General features: G+C 40.4%; 2 protein-coding genes across 11 annotated transcripts in view; both read right to left on the minus strand.

Moving 5' to 3' along the window:
* The window catches only part of LOC149267940 (uncharacterized), a 293,596-nt gene that overhangs the window by 155,722 nt on the left and 109,952 nt on the right, over positions 1-27,922 (minus strand). The gene's annotated exons all lie outside the window — the stretch shown is intronic.
* Neto (Neuropilin and tolloid-like) overlaps positions 1-27,922 on the minus strand; it is a 108,908-nt gene that overhangs the window by 7,754 nt on the left and 73,232 nt on the right. For 7 of the 8 annotated variants that reach the window (XR_016270848.1, XR_016270849.1, XR_016270850.1 and 4 more), the window contains 5 exons: positions 26,566-26,708; positions 24,952-25,061; positions 22,410-22,541; positions 1,206-1,288; positions 374-658 (listed from right to left, as the gene is read on the minus strand). Coding sequence is in view for 5 of the 8 variants with exons in the window: in XM_089473151.1 (XP_089329277.1) it covers positions 374-658; positions 1,206-1,288; positions 22,410-22,541; positions 24,952-25,061; positions 26,566-26,708 (753 nt within the window). In the remaining 3 variants the exon portion in view is untranslated. The other variant, XM_089473152.1, reaches the window with a different exon arrangement.

Raw genomic sequence — 27,922 nt, forward strand, 5'->3', positions numbered from 1 at the left:
AATATTTGCATCGATTTGTGTTGTACAAGCATCGGGCGCTGTGTTTCCGGGTCTTGTACAAGCTATCTTTCCCCATTGCGCCCAGGCAGCCAGGCGTCCCGGCACCCATGCGAAGCCGTTTCGATACTACGTATGCGCCATGCGCTCGGTCGCATCTTTCCATCATAAGCCGCATCATGAAAACATTTTCATTGTTTTTGCTGTTTGCTCATCGTTGACTTTGCAATTTGTATGATGGCTTGGGCGCGTCTAGTGTGCTGCACATATGCTGATGATGATGACCGGGCAGGCCCAGGCACACACACACACACACACACACATATATATATATATATACATACATACATATATAACAAATCCCCCATGCATTTACCTCGTTTGACAGCCCATATCACAGGCATTAACCGGTGCGGTCGCTATCGCCGCCTTTGTCATCATCTCATGCGTTGCCGTCGTTGTTGAGGACGATTCGGCGTCGTCGCCATCGATGCCGCCGCAGAGGCTCGTTTGGGTCATGTCCGGATTCCGGCGCAATATGCTGTGCTCCTTCTCTTTAAAGTCGGCCTTGCTCGACTGCGTCGACATGGGCACAGCCTCGCGATAGTAACGATTCGAGACGTCATCGAGTATTTGCAGTGACGTCTGCGAATGCTTCTGTCTGCAATGAGTCAATCCAAAAGCCAAAATGTTCAAATCAATCAAACACCAAATCAAAGAGACCTCAATCAGCCAAAGAAATCCGCTGATGACAGATTCAGTTGAGGCGAGCAACTTCTTTCATCAGTTCGAATCGTAAAAGTTTTGCGTAAATCGAATTTATATTTGATAAATTGAATTTTTGAAAATTTTAAACGTGATGCAGCTCCATATTGTATAACAATTTGAACTATATATATACAACTACAGATATATCTATCTATCTATCAGTTTGAACTGTGTGAATTTTCAGTATTTTAATTTACATATATTACCCGGAATTTTTAAAGATTTTATTAAACATGATTCTATATGCATATTGTCTAACAATTTCATACTAGATTATATGTAAATCTAGTCATTTAACTTATCCGACACTCTACTGGTCCAAGTAATTTCGAAATGCAAACTTTTAATTAAGCATGAGCCAAGCAGCTGCTGCCATAAACAGGTGCAATCTGTCTGGGCTAACGGCCAGGTAAAAATCTGCTTAAATTCAATTAACTCACCTTGATATGTTCTCGCGTGAACGCGCCTTGGAATTGCGGCCCATCTCGTCCAGCTTGCTCTCCTTGGACTCGCGTATGTGTTCCTGCAATGATTAAGAAATGGCAGAGAAATGGCCAACAAAGGTAAAAAATAAAAAATATGTTGCATGAATGAACAAGAGAGAGAAAGAGACAGAGATAGCGTGATATATATATGAATATGCATATATGTATATACGCGTGTATGCATATGTTTATATATATTCAACCAATATTCAAGCATAATAAACGTAATAATAAATATTTTCAATTAATTTTGCGGACACTGAATGTTTGGACAGGACAGCGAGAGCGAGAGCGGGAGTGGGCGACCGGGAAACGGCCACAAAACAAAGCCTGCTCGAGTGCAGTGGCCATCGAGGTGGCAACTGTCCCCAGTCAACAGTATGCAGCAGCAGCAGCAGCAGGAGCATCAGCAGCAGCAGCAGCAGTAGCAGGAGCACGAGCAGCAGCAGTGCACTGGGGCGTATGCGTAATAATCATTTTCAGTGGTTTCATGCTGGCAGCAACTGTCAACCGTACAGCCAAGGCAGCAATTAAGCCGTCGCCACCTGATACCCGGCTGCCATCTGTCGAGAGACGATGCCACCCACTGAGCAGCTGCCTCAAGTTAACCCACAGTCGAAGTCATTAATACGCCGATTGTGCCCAAGGACTCACAACAAGGAGCAGCAACACTTGAGCGTGCATAAAACGCAGCATAAATACGCAAATACTACATAATAATGAAGGCAGCAGAACGAAACGGAACGGAACCGAACCGAACCGAGCAACTGCACCACCGAATGGGATGCCATGGACCACAGCAGAGCACAAAGCAGAATCGAGTGAATAAGGCAGCCGCAGCTGCAGCAGCTGAGGTCAGAGAGGTCGGCGAGCAGCTGACCCCACTGTAGCTGGAGATCCCCTTGCTTAAATTGCCGCATTGTGGTCGTCGCTGTGGCTCGACCGAGCACCTCAAACTGCATTTATAATCAAATACGCAAGTCAAACATTTTATCCATTTGCCTATCCTATTCCATTTTCCCACTATTTATTATACAATATTTCCATTTGCATTTCCATTTCCATTTTCATATCCATCTCCATCTCCATCTCCATCTCCATCTCCATCTCAATCTCCATCTCCACTTAGTGTCCATCATTTTAAGCCGCGTGCCACTACATCTTCAATTATAACAACAACTTCTAGGCTATTTGCTATTGCTTTATTCTTCTTCTTCTTCTTCTGCTATCCTTTTTATTGTTTTTTAATATTAGTTCAATGAACCCTTACGAGCATAGGAACCTGAACTAATGCTTTAGTAATTGGTTTATGTTCTTTTTTTTTCCACTCTAGGTTTTTCAATAATATTTACATTTACTCAATTCGATTTTGCTTAGTCTCGTAATTGGGTATCTGCTGTGCTTAAGCCTTGTTAGGGCTGTCATTATTAGATATTGCATAACAGCCTTTTTTATTTATTTTATGCCCAGAACCTATTGATGAAAATGGAAAGTCGGGCTCTAATGGATTTGTGGAAATGAGTGCAAGAGGCAGTGGGAGGCGTGGCAGACCCTTAGATTCTTGGACAGGACGAGTCGATTTCGATCTATCCGTCCATTTATTCTTTCGTTATTCTGTTTGCCTATCTACCTCAAGGATCGGCTTGCTCATCTTGTTTGTCTATGAACGTTTCGATCTCAGAACCTGTAGGAGCTAGAGCTTTGGAATTTTTTAGCCATATTCTATACATCATGTAAGGATCAAGTTTGATTAAGAAGTAGCTAATAATTCCTATTTAAGGATTATCACCTAAATCCTATATTATGTTAAAAGTCTTTTAATTTTAAATTCAGTTCAGCAACTATAGAAAAATGCGAAAGAGTTTGCACTTTAAATAAACTGACAAACTTTCAATAGCAAATGTAGATGATATTGAAAATATCCTTCAAGTCCGTTAAGTAAGACATGAGTTATTTAGAAAATACATTTATCTCACGTAAGATTCGGCACCAGCTATAGAGCAGTTAAAAAAAGTTCTGATGCATCAGGGTATTTGCTAGTCGGTCACTTTAGCTTAAAACAGTCTTGCTTGTTTATTATAATTCGCGTGTTATTAATACTCTGACTTGACAAGCTCAAGGGGGGTTCGCTTATTAGTTTCGTACACAAAGTAGTTTTAAGCTAGAGACTCTGTAGCTGGCAATCACTGTTAATTGAAATATCCTAGACGAGTCACTCAGCCGTTTCCGTCTAAACTTACTTTCACTTGAAATTTTCCGTTATTGCGTATACTTAATATAACAAAGAAAGCAAGATTTTTGTATAATTTAATTTCATTTCTTTACTTTTTTGTTCTATTTTTGTATTTTTTATTATTATTTATTTATTCATTTTCGTTTAATTCGTTTGATAAATGTTAACTATTCAGTTTGGAATTATCCGCTACAGCAATACGTAAATAGGAATAATTATGACACAAATGGTATGCTTGATTGTTAATTGCGGCTTCGTGTGATATCTTATATATATCACTGGGTAAGCGCGGCAATATTTAACGTTTCTATATTTAAATTCCATTGCTAATATGTTTTATATGAATGTCACTTAACTAAATGCGGATTGAATTTGATTCACAAAACCAAAAAACATTTTTCGAAAAACAATGCAAACATAAATGGAAATGGAAATGGAAAGAGAAATAGATGTTGGCCACATTTTCTTTTTTTGATTGATTGACAGATTGATCATGAAAAAGATAAATCAAATTTGCAACCAGGGCTACGAATTCATTTAAAGGGGAAAACAATACATTTGAAGTGAAAATCGAATGGGCTTAAAAATAATTGTGCTTCGCTGCTGGTAAATGCTAAGGAAAGCCAATTGAGAGAGTTTTAGAGGCGCTTCGGGTGGGGGTGGGTGCTCGGGGTTGGCAGTGAGGGCAATGAGCGTTCGATTGAGTATGAACACGAGTGAGTAAGTGGCAGCGACCTCTGGCTCACAGTCACAAACACAAAGGCTGGCCAATAAGGGGGGGAGAAGGGGTAAGCGCATATCGAGCCGAATAGTGGAATGGGAATGTGTGTGTGTGCGTGTGCATGTGTGTGTGTATGTGTGTGCGTCCAATTGATTTCTGATCTGTGATTCATTGTGCTATAGTTAAGACTATCCGGAGAGCAGCAGTCACGCCCACGCCGACGCCGACGCCCACGCTGGCTTAGATGATTTTATGAAAGAACTTCAAGCCGCGCCTGGCCTTTGGCTTCGCCTTGCCTCCAGTTGCCTCCAGTTGCTGCAGCTGCAATTGCTGCACCTGCAGCGGCGCTGGCGGCGGCGGCGGCGTCAGCTGTGGCAGTATCGCGTCCATTTCGGTGGACGTTGACGAGCAGGCGGTGCCTGTGGGCGTGCTGCACTGCAGCGAGCTGGTGTACGAGTTGCTCGAGCTGGGCAGCTCCAGGCGAGCACCGGTTAGAGCCATGCAATGGCCAGCTACGAGCACGAATTCATCGTCTTCGGGCACGGTGGCGCTGTCGCTGTCACAGCTGAAGCCGATGCCATCGTCGTACTCATCGTCTTCCTCCTGCTCCTCCTCCTCCTCTTCCTCCTGCTCATCGTCCTCGTCCGCCGCCGCCGCCGCCGCCTGCTGGTTCTCCTCTGCCCGCAGCTGCTCCACATGTCCCTCTGCCTCCAGCTGCTGCTCGCCGAGCTGCGCCGCCTGCTCTGGCTTATAGTGACAGGCATTGTCGTACGCCAGCCGGCGCTCGGGCCCATTGTTGCTCGGGCAATCGTAACCGTAATCGTAATCACATTCGTAATCGCAGTCGTAATCGACCCTCACCGGCGCCACCTGTTGCTGCTGCGCCTCATAGTTGCAATCTTGACTGCTGTTGCTGCCATTGCTGCCGTTGCTGTCGTTGCTGTTGCTTGGCTCCAGGTGATTGTAATCCTGATTAGCATATTGCTGCTGCAGTTGCTCGTCCAGCTGCTTGCGCTGCTCGTGCTCGAGGCTGTATGCGAAATCGCATAGAAAATCGTTTTGTAATCCCACGAAAATGGCGCTCTTTGGAGCGCCCAGGACAAAGGAATCAATGTGATAGATGCTATCACGCAGTGCTGGAACATCCTGTGGATAGAGCATATAGAAAGACAGAAGAACAGAAAGAGACAGAGAGAGAGAGAGAGAGAGAGAGAGAAAGAAAGAAAGAGAGAGAGAGACAGACAGTGTGTAGAGAAGATGTTGTAGACAGTGTGAGAGAGTCAATGTCGAAGACGGTATAGATGGAGATAGAGAGAGAAAGAGACAGAGTGAGCGTGTGTTTTATAGAGATAGAGAGAGAGAGAGACAGAGAGTGAGAGACATATAACACAATTGACCAAGAAAGTTGTGCCAGTCTATGTATATATGTGTGTATGTGTGTGTGGCCATGAGTGAAAGAGATAGAGAGCACTACAGACACAGACACAGATACGGAAAGAGAGAGAGAGAGAGAGAGAGAGAGAGAGAGTGAGTGAGAGTAGCAGGCGATAGGTCACAGGAAATTGTGGTAGGGCTAAAAGTGCATCATGCATGACGACTCTACAGCTCTACGGCAAACAGCAAGCACATTAATGACAGCCATCATAAGGATGCTAGCCACACAAATACTAAAAGCCAAACAGAGCGACGACAGAGCGAGAGTTGAGTGAACAAGAAACCCACGACAATTCGCACCGACCGCAAAGAGCAGACAAAACCCCTATGCCAAATGCTATGAAATCCACCTAAAAAGCAACCACAAAAATATCCAGAATGGAAAAAATATAATAATAACTAGATATAAATATAAGTATACATAAGATATTTGTGCCACATATGTCTGTATGTATGTGGAGTCTTGTGAAATGTGACAAACAGAAAACGAGCGAGCGGACGACCATAACATAATCATAAACGAGTAAGAAAATTATTAAGATAGCGACGCAACGATGCTGAAATATCCTTTTTAGGATCTCTCTGTGCAGCTGGCATGGGTATAAGTGCGTGAAAGGGCCGAGAGTGTGTGTGTGAGAGAGATAGAGAGAGAGAGAGAGAGCTTTTGGTGGCGGAGAGTAGAGTTAACAGGCGAAACAACTGGTATATGGTATACTTAACGTTTTCATCTGAGGCTCACTGAAGCTAGATAGTAGTTGTTATTGTTATAGAAATGATTCGCGCAAGAATAATAGCGATATGTATCGATAACAACCAATATCGGCCTAAGCTTAGTTCTAGCATATTTATCTCATTGCAATCGTTATAGTTAAATATACGAACGATTCCAGGCATACTTAATTGGAGTTAACTTCTTATCGATGTCTCTAGACTTGAATAAATAGTAAACTAAACGACATTTGATTCCAGCTGTTATCGATTCATATCGATGCTATACTAAAAATAACATCGATAAGTATCGATAAGTATTGAAATGAAATGCTGGAATAATTATGGCTTGCGAATACATAAGCAAATTCTAATAGAATAGAATAGATAGACACATTCATACTCAACAAGTTCAATATAGCTCTCAGCTCACCTCATACCCATACAGGGTATATAATGCACACACAAAAAAAGCAAACAGAAATCCAATAATAGTTACTCTTCACTAGCTCAAAATAATATCCTTCAACTGTTAAGCAGCTACCATATCAACGGAAGCTATCACTATACATCCTAACCAACACACACACACATATACACACACACACACACACACATACAGATATTCACTTGGATAATAGCTCTGTGCAATCCATATATATGTGCATCGTTCGGCTGAGAGTATTTTGTGCCCATCTATTGATTGGCTTCGACTTTGGCTTTTGCTTTGGCTGTGACTTCAACTTCAACTTCGAGTTCTACTTTGGCTTTGGCTTTGGCTGCACCTGCACCTGCACCTGGCATATTCTTAGCCTTCGCTTTTGCATTCGCCTTGATGCCAGCAGGCATTTGGCTGGCTTTTAAAAGAAAAACTGAATAGTCTGCTCAGGTAATCGTCTTAGCAGTGAGCCAAGCTCAACGCCCGTCGGCTAATACAGTTTTTAATTAAAGTATATAAAAAATCAAAGTTTTAAAAAAAAAAAAAAACATAAAAAAAAACTCATTTAATATAAAAGAAGAAAAAAATCAAAATCAAATGTAAAGATATATATAAATAAATGTCAGCTATAAAGTACAGAAATGTTGCTCAATACTTAAATATTGTTGTATATATGTATATAAATGAAAAGAGAGAGAGACATACATATATAAATATATATCATTTGTAATTTGTTTTATATTTGTGAGATTCGTTTAATTAATGGGAGTCTTTGGCACTGAGCTGCAGATGGAGTCTGCAATGCTTGCACAATTCTACACACACACAGCACACATATACACACACATTTACTACTCGCTCGTATACAAAAGCGACAGACGTGATACATTGAGCTCTGGGCTCAGGCGATGATGGACGTCATTGTCCTTGGGCAACAGCTCGTTGAGCATTTTGTTTGCTTTGTTCATATTTAACTTGACTTGAAGAGCACTTGCAACTGAAGCACATGGTGTGAATTGCATTTAAAAGCTTTAAACTCAATCAAGGCAATTTATTTCACTAACAATTAAATATGAAATAGATTTCAGATCCTATTTTCCATAAGGCTATTCAAATTTTATAAATCATAAAATTCGAATTCCTCTTGCTCTCTCTCTCTCTCTCTCTCTCTCTCCCTCTCTCTGAGCAGATGAAAGCTTCATGAATATTGTTGAACTTTGTACATATTTTTTGCTATTTTATTTGTTATTTTATTTCGGTTTAAATAACTCCATTGTTATAAATGTATTTTTGTTTTACTAAGCTCAAGCTAAGCAGCAGTAATATGCTTTTATTTATAACAAATTTATTGGAAAAATGTGCTGCGTTGGGCATTCAAAGTGTAAGCTAGCTAAAATTCATTTTGCTAACTGATTTTTATTTATTTCAGCTGTGAGAGCTCTGAAATAATGCACTTGAGCAGCCTTTTGCCATATCTAAATACATATACATATATTAAAAGCAAGGCGCTCAAAGATTGCTCGAATTGCTAACATTTGCATATCTAGAGAGCTCTAATGCCATATGCTTATAAAATCTAGTTGCTTTCGTATACATATATTTGAATATTTGCTACTCGAATACAATCCCATTTGTTTGTTTCTTTCCTTCCTTGGGGCTCATTAGCGTAAAAGTCGCTGACAACAGCTCCGCGAAATGTCAGCACAGCTTTTGAAGAAGTATCAATGTCAGCTGTTGCTCCCTTGGCAAATGCACAAAGTTTTTTGTTATTTCGCCTTAAGTTGTTGCTCTTTATGCCCTGTGTATACCCTGTGCGAACAGCAGCAGCAAGTGGGGCATGCCGGGACTTGTAAGAGAAATACCAACTAAATGAACTCGCATGTGGAATAAATAAATTGACTAAACTCAATTAGAAATATATGAAGTATAACTGAGCGAAGCTGAATGAGAAATATGAAAATTTTTATTCAATTTGACTTTAGCTAAATTTTCAGCTATAATAAATCGAATTGCTAAACAAAATATTTAAATAGATTTTTTGGAGGAATAGAGCAGAGCTTTTTCTTGATCTTGCAGCAGCTCAAATGGACCTAAATCAAATCTAAGATATAAGATATCGATTCATTGAGTTGAAGTCATTCATTCAGCGTAATTCTGTTCAATTAGAATTATTATTATTATTATTTATTTATTTTTTTTTTATAAATAATCCATAAATTACTTTGAGCATGTCTATATGCTCTTAACGATTTTCAAATTGCAGGGTATTTACTAGTCGAGCAGCTTACATTTTTTTCAGCCAGTTACCGCTGCTGCTGTTGAAGCATTCACTATATTTGTTGCTCTATGAAGCTTTTATAAGTCAGCCGCAGATTTGCGCTCAAATCAGATTCATTTGGCCTCCAGTCGCTGTCGGGTCTAACTCTCTCTCTCTCTCTCTCTCTATTGCTCTCCCTTCCTCTCTCTTTCTGCCTTTCTCTACTTTGGAAAATGTAATGGAAATGAAATTAATTCGATTTCGTTTTCGACTGCGTGTTAACTTTGCCCAGTTGAATTCCAATTATTGGCATTGCCAGCCGCTGTGTCAATTGAGCTGAAATTCAAATGTTTGACAAGCTAATTCATAAACAGACACACACACACAGAAGCACCCCCAACACACACACACACACACACACAGCACACACACGCCAACGCTTAGCCAGTTTTAATTTACTTTATATTAAATTTGTAATTGGCCGCAAAACTTTTCGCATACAAATTATGGAAATATACGGCGCACACCTCGCACTGCCCAGACTTTTGACTCATTATCTCCATATGTGAACAATGCGCATACATATATTTATATAGACATAGATATGGATGCATATATCCAAATTTGATGTAATTAATTTAGTCCATGAACCGCAACAACAATATGTTATGCACAAAAGTTTTACTCTAAGTTCTACGAATGCGCCAATATATCGATATTTTCGAATTGAATTTCAATTATTTATATAGTTTTTATATATTCATTATGCCAGGTAGATACAGGTATATCCACATACAGAATCGAAATGAATTTTTTTTTTTTTTTTTTGTTTAAATTTATATTTTGTTTTGTTGTGGGCTTGTAAAAGTTCGGGCTTAACGCTTCGCTGGCTTTGCTTTGCATGCAAAAGTTTGGCATTTGTTTAATTGGAATTCGGCATAGGTGCAGAGAGCAGCCAAAGGTTGGTGTGAAGCGCAGAATGGGGAGGGGGAGGGGGAGGGGTAGGGGAGGCTTTGTACAGGAAATTGACTCAAAGGTTTGGTTCGTTCTTTGTGCTGTGGCAAAAGTCTTCAGGCATTTGAAAATTAACTTACTTTTTAGCTTATCGCTTGGCCAAATTGCGAAAAGCCAAAAAGCTTGTAAGTTGTAGCCAATTCACGTGCGCATGCAGCATGTGGCATGTGGCATGCAGCATTCGCACAATCCAAAAACTCAATTGTTGGCCAGTTGAGGAGCTCATTCAATGCCAATTGCGTTTGCATTCAATATTCCAGCGATTCGATGCGATTTCATTTCAGTTCGGCTCTTTGATTTTCTTTTTATACCCTGAACCCATTGAAAATGGGAAATCAGGGTATAATGGTTTTGTGAAAAAGTATGTAACGGGCAGAAGGAGGCGTGGCAGACCCCACAAAGTATATATATTCTTGATCAGCGCGACGAGCTGAGTCGATATAGCCCTGTCCGTCTGTCCGTCCGTCCGTCCGTCCGTCCGTCCGTCCGTCCGTCCGTCCGTCCGTCCGTCCGTCCGTCCGTCCGTCCGTCCGTCCGTCCGTATGAGTGCGTCGATCTCAGAAGTTATAAGAGCTAGAGAGCTGAAATTTGGCATGCATACTCGTGAGTACCATACGCAGTACGAGTTTGCTTTATTTTTTCGATAAATTGTCCGATAACTTTTTTATCGAGAATAATCGAAAAATTGATTTTGTTTTTTTAGCCTAATTTGAACATTTTTAGACCTGGAGTCTTCAAATTTGCGTTGTATATAAAGTTAATCGATACAAAGATTTTGTAATTTACAGATTTTGGATACCACGCCCCTTTCGCCCCCAATTTGTAAAAAACGCATTTCAAGTACTAGAGACTTGTGCTTTGGAATATACACACATATTCACCATATGCTTACGCTCTGAAAGTTTCATTAAGATCGTATGTCTACAAAAGAAATTATTCAACAAATAAATTCTCATAATATTGCCCACACTGCAGCGCAGCCCAAGCGCAGTCGCTGCTTACTGCGCAGTTAGCAGAGCGCAGGCTTATGCGTGCGTGTGGATGCATGTGCATAAAAGAAGTGCAGAATGATTAGAATATCAGCTTGGAGGGTTCAGGGTATCTCCTAGTCGAGCAGTCTCGACTGGAGCTTTCTTACTTGTTTTTTTCCACATTTATTACGAGGTATTTATTGCAGAGCACACACACACACATACACTTGAGATTGTTGGCTGCCGGTCTGCAGCTCAGATTGATGGACAAAGCCAAGTGCATGCTCAGCTAAGAAATGGCAACAAAGTGTGTGTGAGAGAAAGAGGGAGAGAGAGAGACAGGGAGAGGGAGAGATAGGCAGAGATGTGTGATGAGTGCGAGTGTGAGCTCAGTTGAGCAGCTTTTTAAACTACTCCAGATTGTTTACACACATTGCCCATCCGTCTCACTCTCTCTCTCTCTCTCTCTCACCCAGTGACCCACTCATCCATTCGCTCGCTTTGTATTTGCATAGCCGAACATCAGCTGAACGAAGTGGATAATAAAATATCTATGAAAGCAAAGTGTTTAAATCGAGCGTACTCCATTGCCTGAATGCAGACGCATCTATTTTATACATATGTACATACATATATATAGAATACACGAGTATATATATGAAAAGGTAGGTTGACCAAATAAGAGTCAATAGCAAAAGCCGTTGCAGTAGAATAAATAGCGCTGGAGATATTAAATAGTTTATAGTTTAAGCTCAAAGCTGCATTCATGATATTTTTATTATTTATATTTATATTTATTTTAACACTTAAATTTGTATTAGTTCATATATCTTATATTCATTATATATATATATAAGAAATAATATGAAATAGTCTGTGCGATTATTCTCAGCTGTTGCAGTAGTATTAGTAAGACACTAGAGAGCTTGCACAGGATTGCTGAGGCTGTGGAGGTATTATCCGAGTGACTATAAGCTTTGGCTGCTCAAACTCTCACTCTGTGAGAGAGAGAGAGGAACAAAAAAAAAACCGCTGGACTTTAACAAAAATTGAAACTCTATGAAATACACGCCAATCTGTATTTCAAATTTGGAGACTCTAGCTCCTAAGATGTAGGAGATATTATTTTTAAATTAATAAAAAAAAAAAAAAAAAAATCGATAACAAAAAGTGGCCATGGTTATCGATCATTGAAAACAAAGTCGACCAGCATAATATATACCTACATAGATCAAAGAAATAAGAAAAGTTCCATACAGACATGGCTATATCGCCCAGCTCATTGCCCTGATCAGGAATATATATCCTTAGTGGGGTCTGCCACGCCTTCTTTTGCCTGCTACATCCATTTCAACAAAGCCAATATACCCTGATTTCCCATTTTTAATTCATTGGGTGCACTAAGAGTGATCCGAATGCGTCTCACTAGTAGGCTTTCATTCTCTTTTGTCTCTTCTTATTTCCAGCACCGTCTCTATGTGTCTGCTGAGTCTTTAAATATATCGATAGATATCGAAATGAAGATGATACTTAATAGTTATCGTTAATCAGCCTAGTTCACATATGCTAACATTTACATATGCCTAAATATAGCTACCAGAAATAGTACTTCAATAGTACATACATATCTATGAAGGAGAGTTTAAAGCAAAACTAATAGAGTAACCGAAAGAAAAGCAAAGAGAACTTGAGCCGCTTAGCACTTGCTAAATGGAAAATGAAAAGGTTGAAAAAGTCTTTGATAAGCTATCGCTTAAGTCTGAGTTGATTGACTCTCTGATGATAGACTGATTGATGGCCATGGATCATGGATTGTCAATGGCAGAGCCACGCCTCCTGGGACAGTTCGAGAACTTTCAAGTGTTGAGTTAAAGTGTAGCATTTCAATTCGCATTAAGCCAAAGCTTTTCACTTTTCGCTTTTCACTTTGCTCATCTTGCGAAACGTCGCCGAGTGGCATCCTCCACAGGGAGCTGCTCAACAGCAGCAGCAGCAGCAGCAGCAGCAGCAGCTGCAGTCCTGAACCGCCGTAGCCACTCCCCTTCCGCCGGCCCGTACTCTGACCCAGCCAGCACTCTCTTTGTATTATTTTATGGCCGTGGCTGTTTCTTTGCGAATTGCATTTCAGCTTGATTTATTTCATTTCATTTCATTTTATCCCAGTGCAACGAGCCAGGCGGCCGGGAAAATTGATGTTAGCGGAGAAATACGGTTAGCTACATAAGTTGGTTATTACTGGCTGCTTAAGCCAATGCTCATGCCTCCCGGCTCCCGGCTCCCGGCTCCCACGCCCACATCAGCAGAGCCTCACGCCTCATCACTTCGGCCCATTGGAATCTCTGTGCGAACTCCGTTTCAAATAATATATTGCACTCCCAAATGCAGGTCCCGTCTCGGCCAGCTGGAGGCCGGTTCGAGCAGCGTGTGCGTTAGATAAACTTGTAGAGAAATTCTAGGAAGCAGCAGCCGCAGTAGCTAACCGATACGAAGTACACGAAACACAGATCCCGGCACATTCCTTGAATTCAGCTCTCAACACGGATGAGCGGCGTCTGCTCGGAAATGGCAGTTTTTCCATTACGCTGCCAAGCGTCGCATACACCAGCCCCTCAGCCCCGCGTCCCGTCTTCCCTTTAGCCTTGTCACAAGTGTCGCCCCCTCCTCGCCGCTCTTCAGTCATCATCACATATGCCAGTGCTAGCCAGAGTTTCGCACTCTCGCGTATTACTTAATTTATATGAAATATGAAATGCTCGTCTGATACATGAAACAATAACAGCCCCAGAGTGGAGTGTGCGAGGAGTGGCTGGAGGAGTAGGGTAGGGCAGTAGGGCTTGGCATGGAGTGCACGGGGATTTGAATCAACCATCAAATTAAGGCTAAAATGCATTTGTCAGATGGCGCCGTGACAGCAAAATTGCTAAAATAATAAAACTATCAGACAAACTTGTGTACTCACTTACAAATACATACAAACACATACATATACAGAGAGAGATAGAGAGAGAGAGAGAGAGTATGCATGTGTGTGTGTGCACACACATGTGCGTCGCTATGCTAGCTCGTAAGCTGTTTATCTCTGAGACGGCCGCCAAGACACGGAGCAGAACAAGTGGCAGCACCGCAAAATGTCCCCTTGCCACGCCTTAACGCTCCGCAGACATGCCCTCCCCTCCCCGCACCAAGCTAACGCTATCGCTGCTGCTTCTTTGGTATCGTTGCGGCGCATCAGCAGCAGCGGCAACAACTTGCTGCAAACAGCCAACACTAAAATATCACTCAAGGCAATGTTGGCTGCTGCAATATATGTATATAGACATATATACATATATGTGTGTGTGTGTGTGTGCTGGCAGGGCAAATATGCATTGCGGCTGTTACCAAATTGGATGCAGTTATGGCAAGCACAATATGCACACACGACGCTGCCGCAGCCACAGAGCGTAGCATTTGATGCTAAATTTGAGCTTAACATTGTCACAGATCACGCTTCCTATCTAGCCCTGCGCCCCTGCGCCCCTGGCCCTTAACCCTCTGCCCCCTTGCTGCGCAAGTTCAAAGTTCAAAGTCGTTCGAAAGTGTTGCCTTGTGTGAGCAAAAAAAGAAGAGCAGCTTTTCGACACTAGTCATTGGAAGTTGGCATTATCAAAGAGCAAATGCAAAACCGAGTCGATTAGAGCTATCGATCGAGCACTACTTATCGATAGTTTCTAAATGACCGCATCGATAAGGCAGAGATTGAGCTCAATTGAAGAACATTGAAATGCTTGAAGCCTAACTCTCTTTGACATCAAATGAGTAAGGGTAGTGCTAATAAAAATCTGCCAATAATAGCAATGTCTTGAGCTGTTTATCAGTAATCGATAGGTTTTATATGCATGTCGATACATTTCGGCAGATAGATATAGATGCTACGTATTATATTTTTATATCCTTACTTAACATTAAAAATGGATATAGAGTATATTCAAATATTATTGATAATATTTTCGATAGCTTTATCTAAGCAGCGATCATAGCTAACTGCTGCTGCTACAAGGACGAAATTTCTCATAAAACGACTATCTATATTATTTATGATTCCCATTTAATCATGATTCATTTTTATAGAAATTTTTCTAAATTATTTATTGCATAATTTCAAATCTAATATTATTTTTAAAATTCCTATAAAAAAATTCTGATTAAGCTGAATTTTTATAATAATAGTAGATATGAAAGTAGGTTCACCAAATTGATCTATTGCATAATTTTACATCTAATATTAGTTTATAAATTTCTATAAAGAAAAACATTAACAAACGGGAGTCAAATCATTTCCTCTCACTATATTTCAGAACCCTTTCATATCAAATAGTTTAATTTAATTTAAATTCTAATCTAACACTTATCCATATGAATCGATAAGCTTATTGCCGACTTATCGATTATCGATATGCCAGTTAAACTAATATAAACACCTATTGAACCATAAGCCCGCCTACACAGACATCTGCCACTTAAGCCAATTTTTGGACCGCAGTAACTTCAAAAGAGAAATAAAACTTCATAGAAGAGGAAGTAAATAATATATTAACAATTCTTTGTGGGCATGCCAACTGCGTGGCTAAGGTCACAGAGGCAGAGTATTGCCGGCTTTCAAGTGGTTTGCGTTTGACAGTTAGCAGTTGCTGCCAAAAAATAATGTGTGTGTGTGTGTGAGTGCGCACGAGTGTGCAGCGAGCGTGCATATACTTTTATCAGCAAGTACATGCTAAAAACTAAGTGGTAAATTTTGGGCAAGAAATTCCGCACACAAAGTCCAAGGAAATAAAAAGCAGAGAGTGAGTGAGAGAGAGACAGAGAGAGAGAGAGAGAGAGTGAGAAACGTAGCAAAAGCATCTCGGATAAAAGAAGCAGCGAGTGGCATGCCACAAGCGAACGCAGCACATGCAACAAACGACCTCAACTTGGAAACTGTGAAACTGTGGAATATGGAAATACATGTAATAAAATATGTATATGCACCATTTTGTATACGGGACGAGTCTGTCCAAATATTTAACCCTTTTATCTCAATCTCTCCCGCTCTCCCACTCTCCCACTCTTCCGCTCCCTTTGCGTGCCCTGCGGTCCTAGCTGAATTTTTGTTGTTTGATTTTTTTCGGGCTTGTTGCTGCTGCAGCATTCGGTCCGTCATTTAGTGGCATAACGGCATATTAAAGTGGCCATCGATGGCGTTGCCGCAAAGCAATTTCTTTGTGGGTTGTCCACACACAAACACACACACGCACACACCTACATACATACATGCAGAGCAGTTAGCCGGCAGCTTATCCATTGAGCATCGATCGAACTGCTGAATGATTTCATCAAATCCGCTGACGTTGAATTGATTTGATTTGATGTGCGCTTTGTGCAAATTTATTTGATGCAGTTTCATAAATGCGACCGGCCATAAAAAACAGTAAAAATAAAAGTAAAAATGAAGAAGAACTAGAAGAAAAAAAAAAAAAAAACGGAACTGCGAGCTTTACTTTGCAGCCAGCGCTCGAGCCTTTGCCACTTTCATTTCTATTTCTCGATGGCATAATTTTTCACGTTTCACAAAACGATTTTGCCCAGCAACGCTAGGACTGGGTAGGGGGGTGGAGGGGGTGCCTCCACCAAAAAGGTGAATCACACAGAGAGAGCATCAATGCTGCTTCCACTCTAATAACACCCCTCCCCCCACCCTTCCCCCTTTCCAATAGCTCCTCATTCAGCACATTTACACACTTGAAGCTCTGCCAAGCACTCGAGGCGATAATCAGATTGCCAAGCTGGCATGCCCCTTTCCCTTGGCTTCTAACTTCCATCTAACCTGGCAAAGCACTCAGCGCTGCCTCACGTTTGCGCCTGTGCGTCTGTGTGTGTGTAAGTGTGTGTGTGTGAGTGTGAGCGTGTTTGTGTGCGTGTTAATTGAACTGTTCGACGTGCATAGTCAGCGCTTGTTTTACAATTCGGCTGGATATGTCAGGCTTTAAAAGTTGCTGGCATCAATAGCATCAACACCTACACACACACACACACCCAGACAATTACACACACACACACACACGAGTCAGCATCGCTTAAAGCTCACATCTTAACCAGAAAATTAAGTATACGTAGAGCCCAAGTTTTCCGATTTTCAACTTCTACCTTCTTCCTTCCTTCTTCTTCTTCGCTCGTTCCAAATTAATGCGATTATTTAATCATATATAATCCAGTGCGCCGCGCTGCCAATTGATGCGGAAACTTTTCCACAAATTGTTGATTGCCATTTAATTGTGTACATGATTGTGGGCGTGCCACTGTGCACAGTGTGTAATTCAATTAGGATGGCCCGAACAAGAAAAAAATTCCAAAAATAAGGAAAAGTTTAAATTGAAAAACCTATAGCAATAATATAAGAGTCGTCGCTGCATGTGGCCACATAACATACGAAATTTCAGATTGAAATTATTTTTCTTTCTTTTTTTTTTTTTCTTTTTTGCATTTTCCTCAATTATTTAAATGTTTGATTGAACATCATAAAAAAAAGAACTGACAAAAAATATTTCACAAATTATAATTGCTAAGCGAGAAGCACAAAGACTGCATAAAATCAGATAGTTCTTTCTATAGGACCAGGATCAGAGCTCAAACTCTTCGGGCACTTGAAATGCTATCGATGTTTATTGAGGTTCTAGGCAATTCACTTTCATCATTTGCATTTGCATATTGCATATCGCAAATAGATGCGAGCTCAACTTGAGCGATTCAACGACCTAACAAGCAGCAACTACTGCGAGATGCCACAAACAATTTTAAGTGGATTTATTGCCTTAATGGATGCTCCATGGCAGCAGGTTCAGGCGCTTCACGGGCTCCAGCCGAGTGTCCGGACATTGTAGCAGCATTCATTGAATTGTTGGCCTGAATTAAGAAGCCTCTTAGCTCAAATTTCATTAATTCTCGAGCTCAATTAATGGGCATTCCGAAACAGTAGTCACGCATGCACAATGTGCTGTGAACAAGGACGATGAGTGCTCGGCTCGTGTTTGCAATTTGACTGAAATATACTCTGTATATAGCATGATTCGCAGAGATACACAAAAGGTTTGCTCGAAATGCTAGAGATAGAGAAATGTTGGAGATAGAGAAACTTTGTCCTAGGATTGAGGCATACAGGGTTGTCCATATTCAACGGAACTTATAAGCGATCTGGCATCTCTGTTAAAATATATAGTGCTGCCAGATGGGACAGCCCTGTATAGTCATGACTACCAAATGAATGCAAAATGATAGGTGTATTCATAACTGCTAAGTGAATGTATTCACATAAGAATGTAAATATAATTATTTTTAACATTGTCAAATGGACTCATTCTTCAGACTGCAGTCTCTGTCTGATAAATGTGTTCATAACTGCCAAGTGAACTCATTCATTATTGAATTTAAATATATTCATGTCAAACAAACTTATTCATTGCAGTAGATATGTGAATGATTGATATTGCATATTCATGACTGTCAATTAAATGAATTTATTCTTAAAACTGTAAACCTACAACTGAAGGATGTATTCATAGCCAGTAAGTGAACTCATTCATGTTTCAACTTTGGCCTATTTAGATAAAATGAATTTATTCTTAGTAAATCTGGTGATGAGGGATGTATTCATGATGTTAAATAATTTTATTTTTGAGACTTAATACTCTTACGATCATACTTCTATGACAGACGTATTTATTCATAGCTTCCAACTGAATACATTCATTCTTACATAAATATAATTTATGCCTTAGCGACATTTATCAATTTCACTCGAGCTAATTAAGCTTAAGCTGCAGATCTATGACTCAACATCCTTAGACTTCTGATCTCTACCTAGCTGACTGTCAAATTCGAGTACTCACTTCATTCCAGGGTATTTCAATTCAGGCAATATACAATGCAATGCGGCTTGTTAATCAACAGCAAGTAGAGGCAGCACTGCAAAAGCCTCACATATTGAGCTTCGCTTCACTTCCGCAGATTGAGCAGAGCCTGTGGCCTCGTTGGCCTGCCATGATTGCTGTCAAAGTGTGGGCTGGGTGGAGGCCGAGACGGCATGTCTGGAGGGGGCTTGGCATATTAGAAAAACAATAATAGGTTGCGTGATAGGAATCTTGTCGCCTTGTCTCGTGCCAGCGCAGAGAACATCGATGCGAATGACTTGTGTGTGTGTGTGTGTGTGTGTGTGTGTAACTGGCAGGAATTTAATACAGCCAGCGACGCGTCATCGTGTGCGATGCGATAGGATAGTCGGATAGTCGGTTAGCTTGAATGGCTTGCGACATTTGCAAGTGCTAGATTTTACTCACACACACACACACAGATAGGGATAGACACACCTATTATTATGTTTGTTGACTTGAATTGGCCCAAAAGAAGGTGTTCAGCCATTCGGCTGCTCAGCAAACAAATCACTGCTGAGGCACGAGCACGAAGGGCGTGACTTGCGGTTCGTGTGTTCAATCAAGCGGCTTACCAGCAGCTGCTAGGCGGCGCTATAAGCAGCGCTAGCCACGCCCACGCACACACACACTCACCCGCACACAATCAGTTAATTAACTTGTTAGCTGACAGCAGCTGCAGCATATTTTTGTCCATGTCCAGAATGATATTCAATTTCTGTTCTTGCTTTTCGACAGCAGTTGTCAATATTGCAAAAGTCAAAGTTAAATTTGCAGCTCACTCACTCTCTCTCTCTCTCTTTCTCTCTCTCTCTCTCTCTCTCTCTCTCACTGTCTTACTCATACTCCCCTTCTTTCTCTGCCTATGTGGCAACGCTGTTTGAGCTGGCTCAGCAAGCAATCTCCCCGGGGAGCCACTGGGCGGCTGACGTTGGCAATGCGATGACAATAAAATGCTTTCCCAGCCATGCAGCAGCAGCAGCAGCAAGAGCAGCAGCAAGAGCAACAGCAACAGCAGGAGCAGCAGCTTGTTGAGTGCCAAGTGCCAGGCCAGACATTCTGGCAGGCGGGCACCCTAGATGATATCGGGCGAGCTGTATTGAAATCGACAGCTAATGAAATGTTGCCCAAGATAGCAAACAAGCATCTGCAGCGGGCAGTGGACAGGCGGACAGGCGGACAGCTAGCTGCCCCCTGGGATGGCGCTGAGAGAGTTACCCAGAGCTGAGGCTGAGATTAACCAGAGTCAAGACATTTGAACCTGCTGTTGTTGCTGTTGTTGTTGCTGTGCCATAAATTGTAATTAGAAATGGCAGAGCACACACAGCCCTGATTCGAGCTCAATGTCAAGCAGGCGGCCACGTCACGTGTCGTATGCGCAATATTAATAGTGTGAACTGCCGTTAATCGGTAAACACAGTTTGCCAGTCCGGCCATTTATCAGTTCAGCAAGCGCATCACATCTTCATCTGACAATCATTGGGCATTCATCAATTGCACGAGCAAATGGCGGCTATAAAAATGGATTTGCCGGAAGTCCTTAGCCAGCCATACTGCTCAGCACTTTTCATTTTTCAGTTCTCTAATGAAAATGGAAATTCCAATTCGAATTGTCTTTTGTTCTCGCTAGACAAGTGAGCTCAAATACATTCCATATCAAAGCTCAAAATTCTTTGTTTCACTTAAACGTTTTTAGTTAAGGCTTTGTAATATTTATAACTACTTAATGAGTTAAGTGTGCTGAACTAGAGATACCCTGTAGCTGAGCACACTCAGTTGAAATGCTGCTTACATTTTTCTTCTATATAACTGGCTAAGCAAATGGACTCATTCATAGAGAGAATAGTTAGCCTATTGCTCCAGCATGAGTATGGAATCAATGGGAACGGAACATACGTGGAATACGAACTGCACACTGAGGACAGCTATGGCATTGGAGATAGGTTGTGAGACTTTAATTTCAGTACAGCTCAGTTGAGTCGTGTTTGATGAGTGAGCACTCATCTGAGTGCAGCCATAAGTGCTGCACTCTTAGGGCTCTAGATCGATGCTGCTCACTCATCCGAGTGCAGCGTATACTGCTGTTCTCACTACTCCTGCTGCCGAGGGCCTCTCAAGTGTCAGTGCTAAGAGAAAAACTTGTTTTATTGAACTAATAACTTTGAAAAAAAAAAATGTGTATATTAAAAATATTTGCTTATTTCTTAATGTAATAAAAAATAAATAAAGTAAATAAGAAATAATAAAGTAATACTATTAATTTTAAATATAAAATAATAATAATAATAAAATTAATAAAAATTTTAACATTAATAAAAATAATAATAATTTAAAGAAAATCTTCGCAAAGACAACTTTCTTTTTCAAATAATTTTTGCAACAAGTTTTTGTTTGATTTAAAAAATAATACGTAAATTTTTAATATTAATTTTTATTTATTTATTTTTTATATTTTATTTATTTATTTATTTATTTTTTTTTTTTTTTTTTAGCATATTTTATGTTTTCAGAAAAGTCCAACAGCTCAATTTATAATATTGTATATACATATATAAACAATTTTTGAAAACATAAATGTTTAATATTTTTTATGTTATTATATTCTCAGAGCACTCTACTTAATGTTCAATTTTATAAAAAATAAAAATATTTGTTACTGCACATACCCATACATATGTATATTGCCTATAAAATTTCTACTTATAGCCAAGTTTAATATTAGAAAAAATTTTATTTTTTTCTATTTCCGTATATCAAATATAAGGAGCCTAAAGCCCCTTTAAACCAATATTAAATATTAACAGGGCATACAAAATGCTCATATAGCACACCAAAGACACATACACACACACACACACACACAAAAAGAGATAATAAGCATAAAGAGTTTTTGGTAGAACGCAGACTTTGTTTTGGTTACATTTTGCGTATCTGGTCAGCTGGAATAACTAAAAATTTTACAATTTACATACATTAAAATTTTGGTGAATTGTTTGCTTGCTGCTGTTATGAGAGTGTGTGTGTGTGCGTGTGTCTGTATTGCATGATAAAAGAACTCGCCGATATAAGCATTGCTGTTTAACAAAATCTATGTTATTTCATGTTTAAAATTCTATTCATATGGAGCGGACCGAGAGACTGTCCTTAGCCGGCCACCGACTGCAGGTGGGGTATACGTGGGGGACGGAAAAGTTTTTTATCATTTTCTTTTTTTTTTTTTTTTTAATTTCGGGTCGGGCAGTGACTAGAGCGAGCAGGATAAGCACAGCGAGCAGAGTGTGAGCAAGGCAAACAGACTAAAGAGGCAAAGGCGAGAGGCAAAAGGCAAGAGGCTAGAGGCTAGACAAAGACATTGTGAAGGTAGTTTCTATTTTATTTTGGGGCACTAAGAACGCGCAGAGAGGGCTGCCTAATAACAATCAAGCATTATTACGTTACTTACGCGTATTATCTTCTGGTCTCGTATAATCTTTCGCACACAGTTGACAATGAACGTGATGAACATGCCGCCCAGTATCAGGCCAAACACAATTATTATGATGACCACATGCTCCGATTGGCCGGGCGTTTCATTCTGTGAAAGGAAGTGCATATATGTCAGAATAATAATAATGTAAAAATATATGTACTCAAATTATATGTATAAAGGGCAAGAAAACAAGTAGGCAAATGGTTGTCCTACTTTTTAGACTTCATATATTTTTATACACTATATGATTACTGAAGATGAGATTCGAACTGTTCTATAGATTTTTATAGAATCCAAAATCAACGTGGATTCACGCATACAGACAGCCTAATGTGAAGGCAAATGAAGTCCTAATTGAACAGCCTGACATTTGTGTTCAATCTATGATTTTTTTTTTTTTTTTTTATAAATACTATTTGGCATTAGGTTAACCCAGGGTAAACCTCAAATACAGCTCAGCTTGCATATATATTTTTTAAATAAACTCTGCTGCAAACTTGCTACTCTCATGTAGTTTAATATTGCTTATAAAAAAAGAAAAATGTATTTAATTAAAATTTAAAACTCGCTTCGGTTGTTGATGAAGCGAAAAGTGAATGTTTGTATTGTTCACATCGGCTGTCCGCCAGTCCATTAAAAACCGTTGCTAGACTTGAAATTTCATATACGTAACCGAGCTGACAAGCCCCAATTAAATATGCAAAGTAAATAACATATATTGTAGATATATATAGAGAATATATATAATACATATTTAGTAAATATGCTTGGCAAAACAATCTAGATATAACTTTCAGAATTTTCATTTCGTCTATTTCTAAATTGACTTTAGGTCTTCAAACTAAATTTATAGAATATATTTGAATTCAATTTGCTACAGATTGTCATAGCTGTTACATACTTCATTGGCTCCTGTGCTGCCTGTTACGAATGTGCATACCCTTTGCCATGAATTTTTAATAGGCAGCGACATATGATAACAAAATGAAAGAGCGCACAAAACGGGCTTTGAATGATGTTACAGCATGTTGGCTTTTTGGCTGCTCTGCGTAACAAGCCAGCAAAAACTGCATAATTATAAAGCTTTCATAAGCCACACACATGGACCCACCTTCACACACACACACACACACACACGCGCACACAGAGCGAGAATGGCAATAATATGACGGTTGTCTAAGTTGATTTGTTTGCTTTGGCGAAATCAAATTCGTTGAACACAATTAGTCGAAATTCGAGCTCTAATTTAAATCAGAGCCAATTAAATATATGTACATATATATATTTATAAAATATATGAATACACATATACATACATACATATATATTTTATGATTGTGTATGCGCATGATTGAGCTGCACGTTTGAACCGTTGCGCCAATTATGAGTCAAGTGGAGAGGGAAGGAAAGAGAGAGTGAGTGAGAGAGAGAGAGAGAGAGCTAGTCAGAGAAAAGGCAAGAAAAATGTTTGATTTATTTGGCAATTTAGGAACAATCGCAACACAAATTAGTGGCAACAAATCGCTTGATTTTATATATACTTAAACAATTGGAATTCCAAATTGTAATGCGATTATCGTTAACGCAGCACAATGAACGTAATTATTAAATTGGATTATGGCTAAACAAATAACTGAATAACTGAATAACTGAATAACTGGATAACTGAATAACTGAATAGCTGAACAGCTGAACAGCAACTGAACGTCCAGTTGTTTGCACTGCAATTAATTACGACTCGAAAGAGTCTAGCCGGAGTTGTAAATCGTAAATTCAAATGCTTGCAAACGCATTTGTGAATGTTTGTTTGTTCAATTAGTTAAGTTTTACGATCGAAACAAGATTTACAGCAGACAGCCACAGAGCAGCCCCCCGAGGAATGCAAACTATGTATTTGCTCGCTTTCAAGTTTAATGAGTCACAGAGGAGACATTGCTTTAGAGCCAAGCCAATTCGCTGGGCAATCGCTGACGCTGGGTGACCTTATCAAATCTAATCATCTAACACAATTGCTGAGCCAACAAAACACCAAAAAAAAAAAAAAAAAAAGTGTGTGAGAGAGAGGCGACAACAAAGCAAGTGGAGTTTGAGCGTAAAGCTAAAACAATAACAACAATTCAGCCCAGTCCATGGACAACGCGCGTTGACAATGCAGAGAAAGCAGAACGCCTCGAATATAAACCTCAGACTTTGCAAACAAAACTTATTTGGCCAACTTTGTCTATCTGCGCGTGTGTGTGTGTGTGTGTGGCATAGTTCAAATGATAGTCAAGACTATATACATATATATGTGTGTGCGTGTGTGTGGCACACTCGTTTGCCTATAATTAGATGCATGCACAAAGTTTGCACAACTTAATGACGATGAAGAGGAGATGCTGAGACGCTCACAATGTATTTCCAATGGGTAAAAGAAAGGGAGTGAGAGGGAGACATAGAGAGAGACACAGAGGGAGAGCGAAAAGAAAAAGAAAACAAATCAGGTAATCTGTGGCTCGTTGATTTTCACACTTACACTGCACTTCTCCTCGTCGAAGCGAAACTTGCAATTGTCTCGATCATTACACTTCAAGTCGCTTGATATGCATGTCGCGTCCTCGCAATCGTACTCGTCCTCGGTGCACGCTGTGGAAGACAAAGATTCACAATTAAAACTTGCTTAATTATTGTCAAAATGGCTGTGGAATAGAATTGATAACGAGCATTAGTGACTATGTAAATACTCTGCTTAGATATGAATGATTGTGGCGGAGCTGAGCGCAAGAGCTCAGATTTTGAGAAAGCTGAGACTTGTTTGGCAACTTTGCTTATATATATATATATACATATATCATTTTATATTGGTTGAGATATTTTTAAATAGTAATATATAGTTTAATATAGTATATACAGTAGAATCGCGATAGTTGGAAATGGCAAAGGGATTGGTTTTTTTTTCGATTTACACAGAAATCAAATTATGGAGAATTATTAATACCGAATTTCTTTCAGGGGAAGGTAATTTAATTTATCGCGATTTTCGATTTAGCAGGGTTCGAATTATCGAGACTCCACTGTAGTAGTAGATCTTATTGTTTTGCAGTCAGTCCATCATCTGATTGTGCAACAGTTTTGATTCCACACCCATGTGTATCCTCATCTAAAGGAACTACTAAATCATAGAAATGATTTTCCCGTTACAAAACTACATTGATGGACTCTAACGGGATTAAGAATCTTTTGTTCAGCTTCAGCTGTTGCATTTTTTGAGTAAATAATTTCTCCTTAAATCCAACGAGTGTTAAGAATATATTTTTGTTTTCTTAAACAACATATTTTCTATTCCTCAATATTTAATAGAGTATGCATATGCATTTCCTTCAAAGCGCATCGAAATGTCTGAGAGCAGCAAAACAAATAGACCTAATCTCGAACATAAATCGTGCTACAGCAACAATAATTGCACTGCCAAACGACGACGATGACGACGACGACGACAACAGCTCAAACTCAGAAAGTTCGTCTCGAACGATGCTCAATCTGTTGTGCTGGCCGGGCTTGGATGTCACCTAAAATTTGGTAGCCTTGACTGGACTGGCAGTGTGGAGTGTCGTTAGCTGTTAACTGGAAGCGAGGCGGGCTTTGCCAAAGTTAACAATGCCTGGCACAAAGGACACTCGTTGAATGACAAAGAAGTGCTTAGCCTTTGGCAACAGGCGGCAATCACGCAAAACTGGGCGACAAACAAACAGCACAGCACACAGACTACAGACATAGGCTACACACAGCCAGCCACATAAGTAGTTAGCCAGACACATGGCACGGCACGGCACATGGCATAGAGAAAGCCAGCCAGCCAGACAGACGGACGGACGGACGGACAGAGAGAAGGCAAGCCTCTGGCTGCCAAAAAGCCAACAAAAAAGCCGTCGACGTTTGCGGTGCTTGTGGATAGCGTAAGCTTAGCATCGGATTGCCAAGGCATTTGGCCCAGCCGAGCACCGTCCTCTGATGCCGTCCGCTGCTTGCTTTGAGTCGCTTCCAAATTTAAAGGATTTTCCGCCACAATCCGCAGCCATAGTTAGTTAGTTAAAAGAGAAAGCAAAAAAAAAAAAAAAAAGCAAAAGTATAGAAAGAGTTTCGCACTTACTGCCCGATCCACGATCCCGGAATGCTGTATAGAGAATGGCGAATGTTGAATTAATCGCACTTTGCTCCGCGTAAAATCGCATGTGCAGAATGTTTGACTCCGCCGTAATGCTCTCGCCCGCCGATCCGCAAAAGTTCTTCACTCTGCAACGAATTGGCAAATGTTTAGATATTTCGAGAAATATATCAAATTTCACTTTATTTCACTTTGTGCAGCTTATGAATTATGCATGTGCATGCACACATGCTTAAAAATATATATATGTATGCATATTTTGTAAGTCTATCTTAAACTCTAGCAGCATGTTCTTTGTGGAATTGATTAACATTTGTAGCTAAACATTTAACGCATACGACTCAAAATGGAAAATTGAGGGCATAAAGTGTGGGCGTGGCATGTCCATGTACTTAAGTTGTTTTGAAATGCATTCAATGTGAACGGACGGGCGGCCACACGGCCCAAACCAATACGTCGTCTGCCAAATTGTTACGAAAAATGAATTTAAATAGAAATTGTGGCAACGACCAGAGCCGGAGCCAGAGCCGAGCGGAGCGCCAACAACAACATCAAGGGCCAAAACCAAATCCTGGCTGACGAAGCCGACAACTGTATACACTAACTGAGCGAGAAGAGCTTGTATGAGATCTAAGTTAACTAAGGTATCGAGACTTGAACTTCAGTTACAATAATCATCGATGCTTGTAGAAAGGCCGAGACTCTCTTTATCTTTGTCAATGCGCAAATGTGTTAGCTCCGCCTTTTGTATGTAATTTGAATGCCTTGCGTTAGGGTACAACCAGCAGCAAATCAATGGCCCCAGCCGACGAGACAGGCGGCTTCATCTAGACGGCCAGTCAATCACATTGAGTGGTGCTGTCATTGCCGTTGCCGTCGCCGTCGCCGTTGCCGTTGGCCCCGACGCCCATCAGCGAGCGCACAAAAGCCCGAACCCTAGAGTTGACTCTAAAATCGAATGGCATTGCAAGTGTTGAAGTTGTTGCTGAAGTTGGCCGGGGAAAGGGAAAACAGGCGAGCAAGCAACAAGTGGAAATTTGCTGGCGTGTTGAAAGCGACAGAAGGCTGAGAAAGGGAGGGACAGAGAGAGGGAGAGAGGGAGAGAAAGGCTGTGCCTGGCACATGGTAAATGGTAAATGGTAAATCGCTATGGATGGGTAGACGCTGCCGTCGTCGGCGTTCGGCTGGTGGCACAAAACAATTCCAGTTGGGCGAGTCAAAGGCGACGCCGCCGCCGCCGCCGTCGCCACTGACGCCGCCGCAGCTTCCGCTGTCATACAATTTACTTGGGCCGGTAATAAATTGAAATTTTGCTTTACATGCTTTGATCTTTGCAGCGTTG

This window comes from Drosophila arizonae, chromosome X, assembly GCF_054131065.1.
Source record: "Drosophila arizonae isolate 15081-1271.41 chromosome X, UAZ_ARI_1.0, whole genome shotgun sequence".
In the NCBI taxonomy this organism is placed as follows: domain Eukaryota; kingdom Metazoa; phylum Arthropoda; class Insecta; order Diptera; family Drosophilidae; genus Drosophila; species Drosophila arizonae.